Source organism: Ischnura elegans, chromosome 4, assembly GCF_921293095.1.
Source record: "Ischnura elegans chromosome 4, ioIscEleg1.1, whole genome shotgun sequence".
Lineage (NCBI taxonomy): Eukaryota > Metazoa > Arthropoda > Insecta > Odonata > Coenagrionidae > Ischnura > Ischnura elegans.
The window spans coordinates 33,402,521-33,420,078 of record NC_060249.1 but is presented as its reverse complement, the minus strand read 5'-3'; the positions used below and the strand labels follow the sequence as shown (position 1 = coordinate 33,420,078).

Below are 17,558 nucleotides of genomic sequence, written 5' to 3'. Positions count from 1 at the left end.
TCTGCTCTTTTTCTCATGAGATTTGGGGATTATAATGTTCCTCTCATAGCCCTTTGGTATTTAATGGATTGATCACATTTCACTTGTGATTTTGTACAGTTGGTACATGGTACTTTCTCTTGCATTTTTCATTGCTCAGCTAGAATATCTTCAATTTCAGATGCAATTTTCATCTGCGAATCTCTTACTGCCGTGTCAAGTTCTGATAAAAAAATTGGAGCTCCCATGCCCTATTTTCTCCTTCCCTTTCTCTTTTGATAGCCAATATTTTTTAGTCTGTTTCCCTTACACAGCCTTTTCTAATATTCTTTAATAACTCTTTGCTTAGTCTTCATTGTCAATAATCACTTCTCCATTTTTGTCCATTAGGATATTGCATTTTAAGACCCTTTCCTTAGAGTGGTTCCTTTCTATCCATAAGCAATGTCTACTTTTCCATGTACAAGATAGTTCTGTATGTTTTTTTCCACATTCCCTCTGGAGTAGTCCCAGCCTGGAGATCCGAGTGGGGAATAGTTTACCTCCAGAATATTTTTCTCATACCATAGCATAAAAATGAGTGAAGTACAGTGGAACCTCGTTAAAGCGAGTACGGGCTATAGCGACACTCCCGCTATAACGAGAGATAGCCGATGCACCGTCAATTAACCCTACAATAAGCGTGTTAAAAAATTCGTTTTTACGAGACCCTTTTGGTGTTGGCTCTCGCCATAGCGAGGGTTTCACCGCCGGAAGACTTTCATCAAGACTCCTTAACCTCTGTAATTGCTAGCGATCTGTTAGAAATGAAGTTAATGGAGTGCTCAGTCTCAAATTTATGTGGTAAACTGTCGTTCGATAAATAAGTAGTTACTTTTGGTGAAAATATTGTGGCATTAGCATTCGCGAATGTTTGATCTTCTTTTGTTCCTCGGGCGGCAGAAAGCAGTCGGCAGCATACCCGCACGTTGAATAGAAATAGTTGCGTGAATAGAAAGCATTTGATTGCAGTCACCATGGCCAAAAAAAACACCAAACACGTCTAAGCGAGAAAATAAAAATAAAGGAGTAATATGAGTGTCGAAATTAATTTATCTTCCTATTCGCTCTGCAAAATTAAAAAAAAACAAAAGCGCCCAAGGAATGCAGACGATGAAGAGTTATAAGGAGCTTTGTTCGGGTGGTTTTGCCCATTTAAATCTGCGGGAACTTCTGAGAAAGGGGCTACGCCCAAGCCTGAAGCGGAGTATTTTAGGGATAGATTGCGAATCGAGAATTTTAAGAGTGCGGAAGGTTGATTATACTAATGCGAAGCACCAAAGCGTTAGCTCCCCTCACAACTCCCCTGGTGATGCCTGCGGTGTAAACCTGAAGTCGTGGAAGAGAGGACTCCGATCATAAGTATCTTTAGAAGTATTCCCCGCGTCATATAACATAGACGAAACGGAACTTTTTTTTACATACAACTCCCCGACAAAACCCTTGCAGTATGAGGTATTTCTTGCAATGATGCCTCTAAAGGTAGGTAGTGCGCCTTAGCGATGATGTAGGATGTACGAAGCAATGATACTCAGCGTGAATTGTCCGGATGGACGTATTTATTCTCCGTTGCGGATTTACAAGGGTGAACTATTCGGGTCATTGGTCGGAGTCGTACTGGCGCTCTCTTTTGTTACCTGGGTAGCCGAGCATCCCCTGGTGGCCGCTGGAAGAACTCACAGAACAACTAACTCTCGTTTGCAGTGCCGTGGTAAACTCGGTGTATCATTTCAAATACGTCGCGAGCGTAACACTCAAAAAGAAACTTTTTTTCAACAACGGTAATTTTAATCACGTCATTTTTCAAGCTTAGCAAACTTTTTACCGTAGATGATGAAGATATTACATTATCTGATAGAAAAAGTCTTCCAAGGCGGGAACGTTATACAACCTTCCACCGGTAGAAACAAATGTAATGCGTTATTTCACTTCACTGCCGGTTAACGTACAGAAACAATAAACATACACCAATGGAAACCTTTGAGGCATTAAATAACCGCGATAATGTTTTGTCAGTTAATTTTTGAATTTTCAGTGGAAAATACCAAAATAATAGAATGATCACGTAAATGAACTAATTAAGTGCATAGAAAAATGACTTCGTCGGTTGTGCATTAGCATAATGATTGACGAAACAATGCTTTCCATGATTTTTATTCAGTGCGGCGCTCATAAATTGTTTGAATAGTTAGTCGTTGTTCGAGTAAGGAAATTTAGTGATGCAAAAAACATCGCCTTTCGTCTGGATTTATGCTTACGTTTATCGGATAGATGTTTATCTGTCGCCGCACTACTCCTGTTCCTGTATATCTGTCCGCAACAGGTATATTGGCTATTATTTGCTCCACCTCCGGTAAAGCGACAATTCGCTATAGCGAGTGTTTATTAGTGCACCGTGGGGTGTCGTTATATCGAGGTTGCACTGTAGTTGCAACTCCAAATACAGCAGAATTCTGATTTAACGTTTTTCAGGGGGGACAAAATTAAAAAAAACTAAATTCAGAAAAACGCTAAATGAGGACCAGCCATTTTTTCAGGTTTTAGGGTCTCTAATGATTGGAATGGCTCAAGGTGCCACACAGTGGAGTAGCCAGGAATATCATTTGGGAGGTCCAAAACCAGGGAGGTGTGGGGGAGGAAATAAAAAAATGTTAGAAAATAGAGGGTTTTAAACTACATAATCGTAAGACTTTTCATAATGGAAATATCCTAATTTTTGAAAGAAATTTTTATTAAATATATGAACTCACAACATTTTGTTTTCTTTAATGAAGAAGCAAAGTAATTGAGTTTTCATATTTAGGGGGGAGGAATTTCTGACCCCACCCCCTGGATTATAGAAAGAATCTTTGGGTCAACTGCACAAATAATATTGGGTCTCCTCTTTTGAAGGGGAAATAGTGGACTGGATAAATATGTATTGACCGTAACAATGCACTTCCTGTAGTGATTAGTGATGAAAGTTGAAAGGTGCGTAAGCCATCGATGAAAAACATTCTCAGAAAACCATCAATAGTACCTGCCCCCGGAGAATACCCCGTGTCATCAGTCGCCACGAAATCATCAAAGTCGACTTCAAGAAGTGAAAGATGAGGCTGTTACAGGTTATTAAGGGATGACTTAACTCCATTAGGTCGAATTTGAAACAAAAAGTGTTTGGATAAGAAGGGGAGTGAAACATCAAATGAAGACAACCCGGCTTGTAAGTTGAAGGTCCCAGCACCACATTTGCGAGAGAATGCTAATGAAGTAGCATTCCCAGGTAGATTCAATCGACTCTTGCTAAAATTTCATGAGAATTTTCGTGTTGTTGAGCAGAAATTCAAAGATTTAGAAAATTATTTGAATCAACCATAATGAAAAAACATAAAATCGGGCAAAAATGTCTTGTGTGGGAAAATTTTTTACAACCTTAAGTGCAGAAAAATGCAGAATGCAGAAACACTGAATGAGGATAATTTTTCATTGCTCGCATACGGAATGAATCGGGCCCCCAAAAAATAAACACTTAATGTGGAAGAAGATTGAATGCGAAAACCTTAAATCCGGATCTGACTGTAATAATAAGTCATTGGTCTCCCCTTGCCTTTCACATGCAGTACTACAGCTGTTAAAGTAACCGTCACCATGCCTGCTGTGAAATAAGTGTTGCTTTACTGATCACTGTGGTCTACGGCTTCACTCATGAAAAAGAGCTGCTAAAGAATTACATGGATCAACAGGCAGGGTGAATGTGGGCGGAATGGGATTGTGCTGATTAAATTCTCAAACCCTCATTAGCACTGCAGCTAATAGTAAGTCGGCACCTTTTGTTACACAGTCACAAGGGGTGCGATTTTTAGGCATTCCATAGTGCGATGTTATGAACCGCAGGTAGTCAGTTGTCCTGCTGGGGAAAAAGACATACGATCATCTATGATTTTTAGCAAGGGATAGCATTGAACACGAAAAGCCTTCTTGCCTGTCATGCTTCTTTTAGTGAACCCTCTGCATAGAGTAAGCTATAGCAAATGACAGAGGTTACTTTTTGGAGAAAGTAATCCTTAGGGGAATTGGATGTAATACTATATGTAACAGAATTTTTTTAATTATTGTGTAGGGGCAGTAGAAGCAACTGAGCCTCTTTTGCCCAATGGAGACTCCTGCTGATGTGTCTGGGAATTCTGAATTAACCGTCTGAGTGCCAATGTGGCTCACTGCAATGTTTATGAATTTTGCGTTGAAGTACTAGCGCCACCTTAAGAAATTCTTCTAAAATCTTCATTTGGTATTTTTTTTTGCTTTCTCTCATAAATTAAGGCTTCTTGATGAAGAAGAGAATGTTTCCAATGTCCGGTAAAATTTTCAGCTAATTTTTATGAATATTAATGGTTTCATATTCATTTTTCTAAAGCTCTGAATGTCTCTTAAAATAGCCTGGAATTTTCACATGATAAGAGGCAATTCTGAATGGCACTCAAGCGTCTAATAAACTTCGTGGAGAGTTAATGTTGGGGTCAGTGACCCTTAGCACTCTTCATAGGTGTCCGCTATCTTTCGCATTTTACTTTGGATGTGATTAACGAAAACTTTTCGTCGTAAAGAGAGAGCCAGAGGTGTTTTTTTAGATCTAACTTATTTTTATTTGTACATCTGTAAAAGAAATTAGCATGATTACTTCCTAGCTTGTAGATGAATGCCAGCTGACAAGGAGGGAACCAAGATTTAAGGACAACAGCCGTGTACAAAAAAAGAAAAGGTGCACTATAGAGTGATTTGACAACTGAGTTTTGTTCAACTTCCATATTTATATTTATAGCAGGCTCCTTGGGGTTCCCACAGATACATAAAAAAATGGGCGACCCCAACTTTCCCCCACAGTAGTGATTCTCACTGTATCTAGTGTTTTATCCCAGTGGTGATAGTCCCAGAGTCCTTAAAACTCATGTGTGTATTTGGTTCCAAACAAGCTTAGTGTGAAATTGTATGGCATGAATAATTTTATTGAATTTTGAAACATGGAAGACTTCTTTTAATATAATATTTTGCTTTGTTGAAAAGTGTATCCACTTATTAGATAAATTGTTAAGTGCATTGAATTCCTCGAAGTGAAATCTTTTAGGAAGGAAGAGATGTAATGTCTTAATGATAATGAAATGGCCATGGTCATTTTTATTCTTTAATTTGGTCATAGTCATGAGTTGGTACATGAATGGATATAAGTTCATCAAGTTCACATTTACAATGGTTTTGCGCTCCTTGCATCAACAGGAATTCTCTGAGCTTGTCCTTTAACATGTCATTCTCTGTCATGAGGCTCTGCTTCTCCAATGCCAATTTTCCTCGGAGCATGTTTGCTCTACCCACTCTTGCCCAGAAACCCTGCATAATGTTCATATCTGCAAAGAATTGCTGCCAAATATTTTCATAATTAGTTCTGCTGTCAAGGAACATAAAGTGTTTGCCACTGTCTGAAATAAATTGCATTTAAAAAACCATATGATGTATGGTGAATACGCTCTGGAGAGGTATTTCAAAGATTCTTGGCCCAAATGCAGGTATTGGAGAGCTAATCATCTGTACAAAATATTTCCTCATTTACAAAAAGATAAACGAATTGATATGGCAGGAAATAACCTTAAAAGTAATTTTGTGCTGTTTAGGATTTCTATTTTCTAACAGTAATAAAACCTTTGTGAATAAAAAAAATAAAATTCATCCGAGAGCTGAGGCACACCATCAAAAATATGTAGAGTTGTGCACTTGCAATTGTAAAAAACATTTTAGCTAAATTTAAGGAGCAGAACATTGCTATAAAAAATTAAAGGAAGATCTGTAATCCCATTGCATTTCATATGTACAAAAATAATCAATGAATTAAATCAAATCAATTAAACTACTGAATCAACTACCTACTTATGGTGGCTTAGAATACTCTTCCACATAGCTGAAGAATGATTCTGTAGAATGTATTTATTTAGTATTTAGTCAGCATTTGCCTCATGAAGTTAGGTTAAAATGTTTTTGTACATGAATGTATGATGAAATCAATAGCTACATTTTCTGTTCTCATTGATCATGATACAAGATGTATTTTTGTGACAATTTCTTTAGGCTCCCTGAGAGGTATGTTGATGGGGTGATTGAAAGAGAGAAATCTATATATATCGAACAACTATTACACAAAAACAATTCTCCTATTTGTGATTAAAAACTACGTACAAAAATTAGTCTACGAAATGTACTCTTTATTTTAGTATAAAAATTATTAACATGAACATATTAAAAAGTTACATATGTAAGAAGGACAGTTTTCTTTTATCTTTCCTACTGATTATAATGGCTCCGTATCAAAAATCTTGCTTGCAAATTCTCTCATTGACACACTGGCATGAGGAGATGGAAAAGATGTGTGACTGGGAGGGCATCAGGAAATGTGAGGCAAAGTGAATTTTTACATGCTGTCCTCACAAAACTAGATGCTGTAAGAACTCATCCTCGGGTTCTTCCTGGTGAAGTTGAGAACGACAATAAGAAATGCTGCTTAGGAGATAAAAACTCTTTAATTTCTTGGCTCCCCATTCCCAACTGCCTGCCATCTCGACGACCTGTTCCTTGCTTACGTAGTGTCCGCCGTGTGATTCCCCGTTGGCGAGCTGTAATTGGCTACCACAATATCGCCTGAGGTGCCAGGCATTTCACTGTTTCGTCCGAGCATGGGACACTGTGGCTGGTGAGAGCTGTAGGTGGGTGGGGTTGGTTTTGGGAAATCGCTGGCAGATACTTACACTGCGTATTATTCATGGGAATATTTAAAATGTCATACTATACTCTTAAAAACGTGACTACATTTAATACTGGTGATGTTTAAAATACTCAGAAAATTGTGGTGTGCAGGCACAATTTTTATGGGGTTTCGACATTTAACTACCTTTTAGCAATATGCAGCTAATTAATCTTAAACTCCTATGGAGCTCTAGCATTAGATTACTGCTAAATCATATTTAATAAATAATTATGAGAATTCATGTATGCATTTTTTTATGATTTCTCATTTATGCTTAGTGTGAGACTTTTTATGTGCTGTGGAAGTGTTCATATCAGGGCTTCAATACGTGCTCTTTCTGTAAATTTTTCATGAAAAACATGATTCATCACTAGCTTTTTTCATGTTTACTGCAGAGTGGATAACAAGTGATTCTCAGCGGTTCTTGCCATGGATCAGTGTCTCTCCTGCATTTTTGTGCTGCTATTGAGTGATTATATAAATTGAATTCTATATGCTGCCAGTTAAGTGTTTTCATGGATATATTGTTAATGGTTTATGCTATAATGGCCGACAACAAGGCATGAATAGCCATTTGTTAAGCAGCATGAAAGTGTTAAGGACACCTCTCACTCCAGATGTATTCTCCTATGTCATTACTGCCTAATTGAGAGAGCTTTAACTGTAATTTTAAAATTACAGTTAAATTTATTGTTATCAATAGCAATCTGAGTCATAAATGAGAAACTATAATTTATCTACTTACTCCATCTGGACTGCTTTCCGATTCTCTTTGGTCACTGTCTGTTTTCATTGTTTCCTTGATATGTGGGTTTCTTTCTGGTTTGTGACTTCGAAATTTGTTCATGTCAGCATTTACCAATGTTTTTGGAAGCAATACCTTTTCTTCCTCTGTTTCTAAAGCTCGACACATCTGAGCTAGTGTTAATATTTTTTCTGCAGTTTTCTTAATTTTTTCTAATTTCTAGAAGAGATTTTTTTAAATGAGACCATTTTCAAGAGAGCTATGCAACATGTTTGAATTTTTTTTCTATTGATGAAGAAAATATTTTGAAGCTTGACCGTATGCATCTGCTCATGTCACCCTTCTCATTTTGCCTCCATTAAGATCCAACATTCTGATTACTTTTTATATTTATTTTAAGATGTATTTTTTGCAAATTTCATGTGGACCTACTTTTTCTTCTTCATGGCAGCAAACAGCAAGGTCTTTCAACAATAAGGAATCCCCAGATTTTCCATGTCTCATGCCAGTCTTCTGGCTCTTGTAAAATGAAATATATTCTTCCCTCTCTGCCTTCAAATCTTCAATTTCTTTTTCGTATTTAATTTCACAGTCTTTTAATTGATCTTTCAAGATTTGCACTTGATTCTGGGAAAATTATGAAAGAAAATTCAATCTTATATATGTATTTCCATAGAATGCATTTCACTACATATTTCTACACCTGTTTATTTATCTGAAATAAATGTTGTATTCTAAAAAAAAATATTTTGCAATAGTATTAAGGTTTTACTTGCCTGCCCCAGTGTCAGGAGGGGTGAGTTTGAACCATTAGAGATAAAGCTTCAAGATTCAAGCAAAAAAAACTCAATGTTATGTCACTACCCTATTGGAAATATTAAATTACATTCAATTGAAAAGTGACAAATTCTATTTCTATTGAATATATAGAAATTCAATTGAATGTGAGGAAATTCAATTGAATTTCCATATAATCAATTAAAATTTGTCACTTTTCAATTGAGCAGAATTGAATATTTCCAATAGGGTAAATTGCATCATTCAAGATTTCCAGAAGTATGCATAGTAATGATAAAAAATATAGTGCTAACAAATTATTAGTAAATTTGAAAAATGAAAAAGAAAAAACTTTGTGCTTTCACACGAAATATTTATTTGCACATTTACACGGCTGTGGTTTCAATGTAAGACGTCATCATCAGGACATTTTACGTGGAAACCATGGTCGTGTGAATGTGCAAATAAATATTTCATGTGAAAGTACAAAGTTTCTTCTTTTTCATTTTTCATAATAAATCGCATTCACAAAGTCACGCCTCAAACCATCCATTTTACTAGTACATAATTCTTATGCATAGGCTTTGGACTTGCATAACCTGCTTTATTACATAATAGTACGTATATTTGCATGAATATGATGAATCCAATTAAAAGAAAATCCACCATTTTCCGAATTCCACTTATCATTGTTTGTAATATAATTGAATATTTTTAATTTTACTTCCTTTTAACTTTTAAGCTGTTTTGGCATCCTTCTAGGATCCTGTTTTTCCCCTGCTTTTTGCAGTCTATTCCTTAATACAGTTGTGGTTCATTTTCCCCAGGCTTATGGCTTTTGGGTCTACAGCCCATACAACATTAGACAAATTGAACTTTCTGGGGTTATTGGGCTTGAGATTTTGTACTACCTCTACCCCCTCTAAAATAAATACCCAGTCAACACAACAATTGTGGCTGTACTGTGGCCATAGTGGGTTGCCGTTATGGCCCCATAATGGTTTTCACCCCCAGCCATAGTGTGGCCTGCCATAATGTGGCTTAAGTGTGGATAATACACTTTCTTTATATCAATTGAATCAACCAACTTCCAATTTAATAACATACCAACAAACCTGTATCAATATCAACCGTAATGTACTTATGTTTACAAATGTTTGGTTTGCCAATCTGTGGCCTTCCTAAGACGATCCACAGTGTGGCCATAGTGGGACATGTTTGGCAAGCCACACTATGGCTTGCCGCTTGGCAACCACAGTTGGGCCATAATATGGCAAGCTGTGGATAGCCATAGCCATAGTTGCCACAGGTAAACCACAATTCGGCCACAGTGTGGCCATAATTGTTGTGTTGACTGGGTATGGATTAGAAGAGGTATTAAATTTAATTATCTATCTTTAGGTATTTAACATGACACAACCCTATGTGTACCCAAGCTAAATATCCCATGTACAACTAAAAACCTTTTGTAGCTGTGAGAAATGAGTTTGTATTAAAACATTTGAAATTTTGCTGCAAATTTTAAGGTGAAATCAGAATTGTTAAGTAAGGTGGTGGTCTGAAATATGTAAATGGGGCCAAGGCAGTAGCTATGACATAAATTTTGGCACAGCTTTAAACTTAAATAAAAGGCATTGTGGTCATTTTCAGAGGTTAATGTTACATAACATATCAATGGCTAAGTTCTAACAATGTGGATCTCAAAAATAGCAGATTTTCAGGAGAGCAAAAAAAGACTAATATTTGTTACTTGCACACTGAAATTAAAAACCAAAAGTTCATAAAATTGAAAAAGAAGCATTCATTTGCAAGCAAAGAGTAGTTTTTTGCTTGCATTTTATTTTTTTAATGTTATTACGCTTCGTTTAAGATACTTGTCTCAAACCGGCCGAATTTGAGATATGTGTTGTTAGAACTTAGCTGTCGATCTGCTCATCTTATTTACCATCATAGAATTTATCCAGTGGGCTTGATATTTGATACATGCTGAATTTTCCGCATCCAACTGTAGTAGTTTATCATATGCTTGTTTTCTTGCACTTGTTTTTCGCTGGTATTCTTGAAAGTAATCTTGCATGGATTTCCAAATTTTTAGAAGTGATGAGTCAAAGTAACCTTCCATGTTATCATGCTGTGTTTCCAACTGTTTTAAGTTTGAAATGGATTAATACAATTGGCATACCTATGTAGTATACATGTATATTCATATTTTTAATATGATTAATTGTTATTATGTACACTGTCTATCATGTCCTCAAACTTTTGAAGAAATTCTCCAGCGGCATTAATTTCTCTCTCTTTATGCTCTTTGGCTACTTCATAAATGGCCACATTCCATCTCTCTTCCTCATAATCAAATGTGGTAATTACTTTTTCCTTAACCTCTTTTGCATGATCACAGCTCCTTTGCCTTTCAGTTTCATAATATTCTGATAAGGTCTTGATTCTGGATTGCATTATCTCTAGCAAAATACATGTATTAATCAGCAATTAATTATGGTACCACAACATTTCAATCATTGTAGCAAAACAGAGCTTGTGTAATTGTATTTTTAGAATGTGTACTCTATTTTGGAACTTGATCTACAAAATTCTAACAAACCAAAAAAAAAATTAATTGGTTTTGGCTTATTTTAGTGGCTCGAATTATGCTGATAGAGGATATATTTGCACCAATTTCTTTACCACACGTAAATGTATATCTTAATCAAAAACCTATGAAGTGATCCATATGGCCTAAGTGAGCTCTTGTTTGCCTCATGTATTGTGTCTCAGCAGATTCAATGTCTTCTTGGAGAATTTCAATTGCATGTCCCTTCAGGTCAAAAATCCTTTTGGAAATTTGCTCCATCACCTGGGGAAGTAAAATTTTAGTTATGAAATCAGAATACAAGCAATTTTTGTATCATTTGGTTTCTCTTGAGCGATTCAATGGAATGAATACCTATACGTATATGGGTACCCATCGCAATTACTTTAGCTGTAACGAGGTTCTAGAATAATGACCCTTATTGTGCAATGAAAAAGTGACGTGAGGGCAGTCAAAAAACAAATTCACTCAGGGCTATGGTGTCAATGCACAAGTACTCATTGTCAGTGGGAAAGCTGGACATTGTAAAGTTTGTTTTAAATAGGGAAAGTTTTTGAAAAACAGGGTTCCAAGTAGAGGGTTTTAAACTACCTAATTTTAACACTTTTCATAATCAAAAAAACTTCATTTGTTAAAGAAAAAATTTGTAAATTAATGATTTTTCCATATTTTGTTTTCTTATATGAAGGAATATAATTTTTTTTTTTTTTAATATTTCGGAGAGGTTCCGGACCTCTCCGAAATATTAAATGGCTATGGCACTGGCCATCACTGTACATTGTTCATTTGCATTAAAGCCTATTATATTAATTTTAACACCTATAGCTACTATTGAGAAGATTAATCCAAACCTTCACGTCTTCTTTCATCCTCGAAACTGTTGCCTCTTTCATAAGGGGATAATGCTTGTCCATAACTTTTGGCATATTTTCTTTGGTCATTTTCACTTCTCTACCCATTTTATCCTGATGCAAAAACAAACATTCAAATTTAAGCATGGTCAAGTCATTCTCTATCATCAAGTGGTTATTTTTTCTTGTAAATCACCTCATATATAAAGTGACTGCTACTAAGCCTACTATACAAATGAGATTTTTGTCTTTTTGAATTTCTCTGCTGAGCCAACTACGTAACTTCTACATTGAGTGAATAATTTTTTTGCACACATACTTTTTTCATCTGAATTTGTGCCAGTTTCTTTTTTAGGGCCTTCATTGCTTTTCTCTCTGCCTTGGTCATTTTTGGTTTTTTCCCCTTTTTCTTTGGAGGCATGATGACTGTGCTAAGAGTAGCTCAGTAAAACAACTCTCAATTACTTAAAGCTGAAAGAAATTTGAGTCCTGAAAATTCTTATACTACATCTGATTACATTGATGGCTGTTTTGGTGATATTCCTAAAATAGAGTTGTTTTTTTATGTTAATCTTCTGATACTATCCATATAAGTTCTATGCAGGTAACAATCAAAGATTTTCTGTCACAATAAGGCTTTTCACACATGGCAAATTGTTCTCACTTGAGACAAAATTCTTCACATGAATTAATTAATTTATTTTACATAAGTTTATTGTATCTATGGGCTTTAGCTTTTGTTGCTTAGCTACTGAAAGTGATGGGCATAATGATTGGCTATATCATTTACATTTTCCATGTCATTTACATCTAATTTTCTAGATTTCTTCTTTCACCCATTATTTAAAGTATTTAGATTGATTATAAATAAATTGCAAATATTTTTCATGGCAATCATATGATTTTTTTAATTGCTTAACATAAGATAATACATATCAACTGAAACTTGTTACTCCTGTCTCGTCACTGCTAAGGAGTCATTGAATTCTTGCCTACTTAAATTAGAGCATTTAGACTTTTAGTTCCTGTTTTTTTGGAATTTGAACTGTTAGTTACCTAAAAGTTCTGTTAAAAGTCATCTATCATATCTATATGAGACAAATATTGATTTTCCTTCTCTTTCACATGAATAAAATCTAGACAATGTGGGATGTTATGGAAAATTTTCAAAACATTATTCCCTTACTTTTAATTCACTTTTGGGTCAATCTCCAAAAAACATACATTTTCTACAGGTACAATTTTAAATAATTAAATTATTTTACAAAAGAACCAAAATTATATTATTACAGTTTGTCAATCATAAAATTTGTCATTAGAAACTAACTATCATCATGTTCGTTACCATCAGTCATATCGATGGATTGTAGAGTTCATGAAGATAATGTCCACGGAAATGATGATTTTTTCTAAATTAAGTTATGGTTGGGACTGACAATAAGTTAGGACACTGTCCTAACTACATTGAACTTGCATCATAGAGTTGTAAAAGACATCTCAATTGTAATTGGTAAAAGATTTTACTTTTACTAATTTTTGCTTGTCCACGGACATGACTGATGATCTTGGCTCTTTCAAAAATCAGAACTAAAATTATTATTCCAGTATTAAAACATTCACTAAACCAAGTATAAACTCAAACAACCCAATATAGCTGACAATCTCCTTTACACACTGGTTGTTCAGGGCTGCCACCAGCCCGAATGAGGAAATCCCCCTCTTTCCTGTGTGTCCATAGATACTGCTTTTTTGGGTAGGACAAATGTTTTTTTTTATTTAATAATAAATATTATGAAATAAAAGAAACATAAAAAGACTTTTGGAAGGTTTACATTGTTGTAACTTGGTTAATGATAGATTTTATGATAAATTATTTACAAATTACATTATACAAATACAAATTTGAGAACCCAAAAAAAGATAAAGGTTACTATTAGTTAATTTTTAGTCTATCAAATATATCATTCAAGTTGAATAAAAGTCTTTACCTTTTATGGAATACAATTTTTATTTATTAAGTATTACATTTTGGAGTTTTAAGCATTAAAAAATGTTTATTAGATCATTTTTTGTGTTTATTATATATGTATACATGTATATTTATAATCTTTTCTCCATTGTATTTACAATCCAATATTTGATCCAATGTAATCATCTTTCATCGCTTTGCAAGAAATGAGAACTTCATGGCTTATCAGTGGAATATGTTTCTGTAGTTGAACTGCTGGAAAAAATGGATAATGATTTGTGGTAACTAATGATTTTTTTATTGCATGACCTTGGTATAATTTTAAAACATTATTATCAATTTTCTTGAATTTTTGATTTTCCAAAGCTTAATATGGTAAGGTCTCACCTTTCAGTTGAGTTGGAATTTTTATTTTTGAATCCAAATATTTCCAAAATTTGGAATTCCTTCACGACTGTGGCAGGAAACAGGAGTCTGCAAGATAATATATTATTTATATTATGTGAGTGTCATATTTTTGACAGTGAGTATCCTATAGGATCATCAAGGATAGTGAATTTGGATTTTCCACATAGGGTCAGTGAATATTTATCTTTATTAAACGGTAATAAAATGCATTTATAATCTTCTTTTCCTATTTCTGAGTGCTGCTACTTCAATGCCTGGATGGAAAATCGTGTTGATGATAGATCTTTGTGCTGTTGTTAGGTTTATAATGAAATATAATAATATATGCATTTACTTATTGTTTGAGAATACGCTCATCACTAGATACACAGAAAATTTTCTTTTTGAAAAATAAAATTAATAGGTGTATTTGCAGTATTAATTTGCAGAGATACATATTGCACCAAATTTGGGTTGCTCGTTTTCATGGTGAATGTATATAATATTGTTGAATCTTTTGGAAACCTCTGTGTAGCACAGCTTTGACTGCTTTTTCTAAATTGCATGCAAGAATAACTTACCTCACTGCCTTAGGTAGTGTTGTGCTGAATTTTCCCAAGTATACTAATTAACTTCCATATTTATCAGGCATATGATTTACTCTAAAATTCTGAGTTTAAAAAAATTTACATCCTAACTATTTGTTCACAATGCCAGGACTGCAGTCTAGATATCGGACCTCTAAAGTGTATATACTTACATGTCCACTGTCTCACTTGACTCTTCACTACTGTCGGTTGTGTTGAATCCTTTCGTGTTATTGGATGATAACCCTTTTGTTGCCTCTGTTGTACTTGTATCTGCTGAAGTTGTTGTTTGCGATGAAGTATCCAGAGGAACAGCAAAGTATATTGGTAACAAAGTTGCCATGCAGAGAAGGATTGTCACATATTTTACCTAAAACAAATGAACTCATTGTGAGATAATGTCTCTGTCCCTTGAACTGTACTCTTGATGAATAAGTGATCACTGCTATTGAGTTTTTATACTTATGCATTTGCCTTCAAATGCCAAGCATACTCCTCAATGGATTCCTCAACTCCTGAAGATTTAAAATTATTTTTTAAAGATGATTTTATTTAAGACTTTACACTTTCCCGGCGAACAACATGTAAAAACTCTTCTCGGGATTCGCGCAGGTTCGTATAATCTTACCTGCGCGGTATACCAAGATGATTTTATTGTTTCCAAAGATCAATTAATTCAGTTGGTCTGATAAAATTAGTATTTTCATTGACATTAAGCTATTTTCAACAAACTTTGGGAAAACTTTATTCATGACATATATATCTGCTTGAAATGCAGCTGTTATTAATTTTAGATATGAGGTAACTTTTTATGATTTCCATCATTTTAAATCTATTTTACGTTTCACTTTACATGTCATAAGATGATCTTATTAAATTTTAAATTATATATTATATAAATGGTATTATTTTACTAAAGAGGATCCCTAATTCTGAGTGAAACTGTAATTAATTTTTACTTTCATCTTAGTTCTTAATGACCTCTGGATTGATAAAATTATGAGGTACAATATTCTCACATTCAAGAATGGAAAAGGGAAGTCTCAAGTGAGAAAGTTTCTCGTGAGTGTCATATATTACTGCAAATTTCTGTTTTTAATTAGTATAATAATAATAATTTTTAATAAGTATGTATTTGATATATTTTATGCTGCTTGCCATGAAATTTTCTGGTTTTCATCCCTTTTTCTCCGTTTCCATTCCTTCTGGAAATGCCATTTGATTTACGAATGCAATATCATTCTACAGCGGTGTTTTTCAAGTGAAAATTTAAATAAATAAAATCGCTTTGAAAATATTTTAAATCACTCACAGAATCAGAATTATTTGTTCTCCCTAATCGATTCTCTAAAGCAACAATTTAAGAACGTGGATTCGAAGACACGACAAGCTACTACTGCATCGGAAAATTTTACTTAAAGTGAAAAGTATCAGCTCAACACTTTTCCCCTACGAATTTTACTTCAAAACGACTCAGATTTAAAATAAATTTTCCTCCGCCTGTTTGTATTGTTTCCAAAACCAGATTCGTGGATAGGCTTTAATGTAGTCGTGCGAGCATGTGCGAATTTTAGTTTTTCTATGATTGAAATCTTTAATAATTATAATAGTCTTTATTCATCATAAGAGTAACATATGTTACTATAGATGTCGTCAGAGAGGGAAAAAATAAAATAAAAAAATGACATAAAGAAACAGACTATAAATTAAATCACACTGGAAAAGAAGTTCAAGTTCAAAGTATTCCCCCAATGAGTATTACGTGTTTAGAATTAACATTTACTCAATAGTCTCTAGTTATCTGCTTAAGCTTGTTCCTGAAGCTGCATGCGGCAGTTTATTGTAGAATCAGATTGACAGATTGTGGTGAAAAAATATTCCGTGTTTGACTACCATGGAGTAACTGGTATTTAGCTGAAAACCCTTATTTTGGCGATGGAGAAATTCTTTCTTACTCTCGCGTTAAATATTTTTTTTTTGTTTTTCGCAACGGGCAGATGGGGAATGTACTCACGTGCGACCTCCCCATGGCTTCAGGGTGTGGCTCTGTTGACCGAACCGACTTTTTCCCTTGTTGGTTTTGGTCCCGGGCAAATTCGACTGAGGAAACACGGCGGAGTGCTTCGAATTTATATGCGTTCTCCTGCCCTCTCCGAGGCTCCGTTTGCGCGCGTGATTTAGACAGGGCGCTAATGAGACAGGACGTGTGCGCAGCAGTTAGCGGAGTTGAACATAAGCGTAGGTAGTCACAATCCATTACACGCCGCAACTAATTTCAAGGGCAATTTTAAGGTGACGACTTACCCTCAGCGTTCAGCAAATCCCTCATCAAGTTTTTACCGTGCTCTTAGATTTTTATGGATATGGAGAGTTATATAAATAAAAAAAGCGTCATGTTTCATAAAAAAGAACTTTACAGTCATTCGCCTCTGATATGATTTAATCCCAAAAGAGTAAATATTTATTGATAAATTGGTTTAATGAGTTCCTATAACCAGTGGGAATGGAATGTCCGAGTGACGGACCCGTGACGTCCGCAGGACATGAGTAGAAAATATAATTTTTCAGTAAAAATCGTTAAATTCCTTCAAAATTCCCGTTATCACTCTTCAGTAAAATGGGTAGAAAACCTATTAACTCTGGAAACAATTGAAAGGATGTAAAATCCCGGCGGGATACCTAGGCAATGTCACAGGGATATCTCGGACGTCATCAGGACATACGAGACCAAATTAGGATATCCTGATGACGTCCTGTGCTGTGTGGGATGCTTCACTGTCAAGATATATCGAGTACATTTTGTGCTAGGCTGACCATCAGGCATTCAGATCATACATCTAATGTTGTTTTTTTTCGGTATTAATATCG

The 17,558-nt window shown here is 34.8% G+C and overlaps 2 protein-coding genes across 5 annotated transcripts; both read right to left on the bottom strand.

Moving 5' to 3' along the window:
• Positions 1-5,163: 5,163 nt before the first annotated feature.
• On the bottom strand, positions 5,164-12,519 carry LOC124157250 (dynein regulatory complex subunit 2-like). Of its 3 annotated transcripts, none has more exons than XM_046531820.1 (9): positions 12,412-12,519; positions 12,067-12,290; positions 11,748-11,861; positions 11,022-11,160; positions 10,545-10,768; positions 10,252-10,449; positions 7,962-8,156; positions 7,530-7,748; positions 5,164-5,409 (listed from the first exon to the last, which is right to left on the bottom strand). In XM_046531820.1, exons 2-9 carry the CDS (start codon positions 12,166-12,168, stop codon positions 5,170-5,172), a joined length of 1,431 nt encoding a protein of 476 aa, XP_046387776.1. In that variant the 5' UTR covers positions 12,169-12,290; positions 12,412-12,519; the 3' UTR covers positions 5,164-5,169. The 3 variants fall into 3 exon arrangements, with proteins under 3 accessions (XP_046387776.1, XP_046387777.1, XP_046387775.1); XM_046531821.1 differs by having other exon boundaries at positions 12,394-12,474; XM_046531819.1 differs by having other exon boundaries at positions 12,067-12,460.
• Positions 12,520-13,780: 1,261 nt separating this feature from the next.
• On the bottom strand, positions 13,781-16,810 carry LOC124157249. Of its 2 annotated transcripts, none has more exons than XM_046531817.1 (4): positions 16,705-16,810; positions 14,864-15,060; positions 14,104-14,190; positions 13,781-13,971 (listed from the first exon to the last, which is right to left on the bottom strand). In XM_046531817.1, exons 1-4 carry the CDS (start codon positions 16,717-16,719, stop codon positions 13,932-13,934), a joined length of 339 nt encoding a protein of 112 aa, XP_046387773.1. In that variant the 5' UTR covers positions 16,720-16,810; the 3' UTR covers positions 13,781-13,931. The 2 variants fall into 2 exon arrangements, with proteins under 2 accessions (XP_046387773.1, XP_046387774.1); XM_046531818.1 differs by having other exon boundaries at positions 13,781-13,968.
• Positions 16,811-17,558: the final 748 nt, after the last annotated feature.

Excerpts from the sequence above, each read along its gene's own strand:
- LOC124157250 (XM_046531820.1), bottom strand. The coding sequence starts at position 12,168 with ATGCCTCCAAAGAAAAAGGGGAAAAAACCAAAAATGACCAAGGCAGAG. Across the intron at positions 11,862-12,066 it reads CACAAATTCAGATGAAAAAA|GATAAAATGGGTAGAGAAGT; the intron begins GTATGTGTGCAA and ends TTTTTGCATCAG. Across the intron at positions 10,450-10,544 it reads TTGAGGACATGATAGACAGT|TTGGAAACACAGCATGATAA; the intron begins GTACATAATAAC and ends AACTTAAAACAG.
- LOC124157249 (XM_046531817.1), bottom strand. Across the intron at positions 14,191-14,863 it reads TCAAGTGAGACAGTGGACAT|ACTCCTGTTTCCTGCCACAG; the intron begins GTAAGTATATAC and ends ATTATCTTGCAG. Across the intron at positions 13,972-14,103 it reads AATTCCAACTCAACTGAAAG|CAGTTCAACTACAGAAACAT; the intron begins GTGAGACCTTAC and ends CATTTTTTCCAG.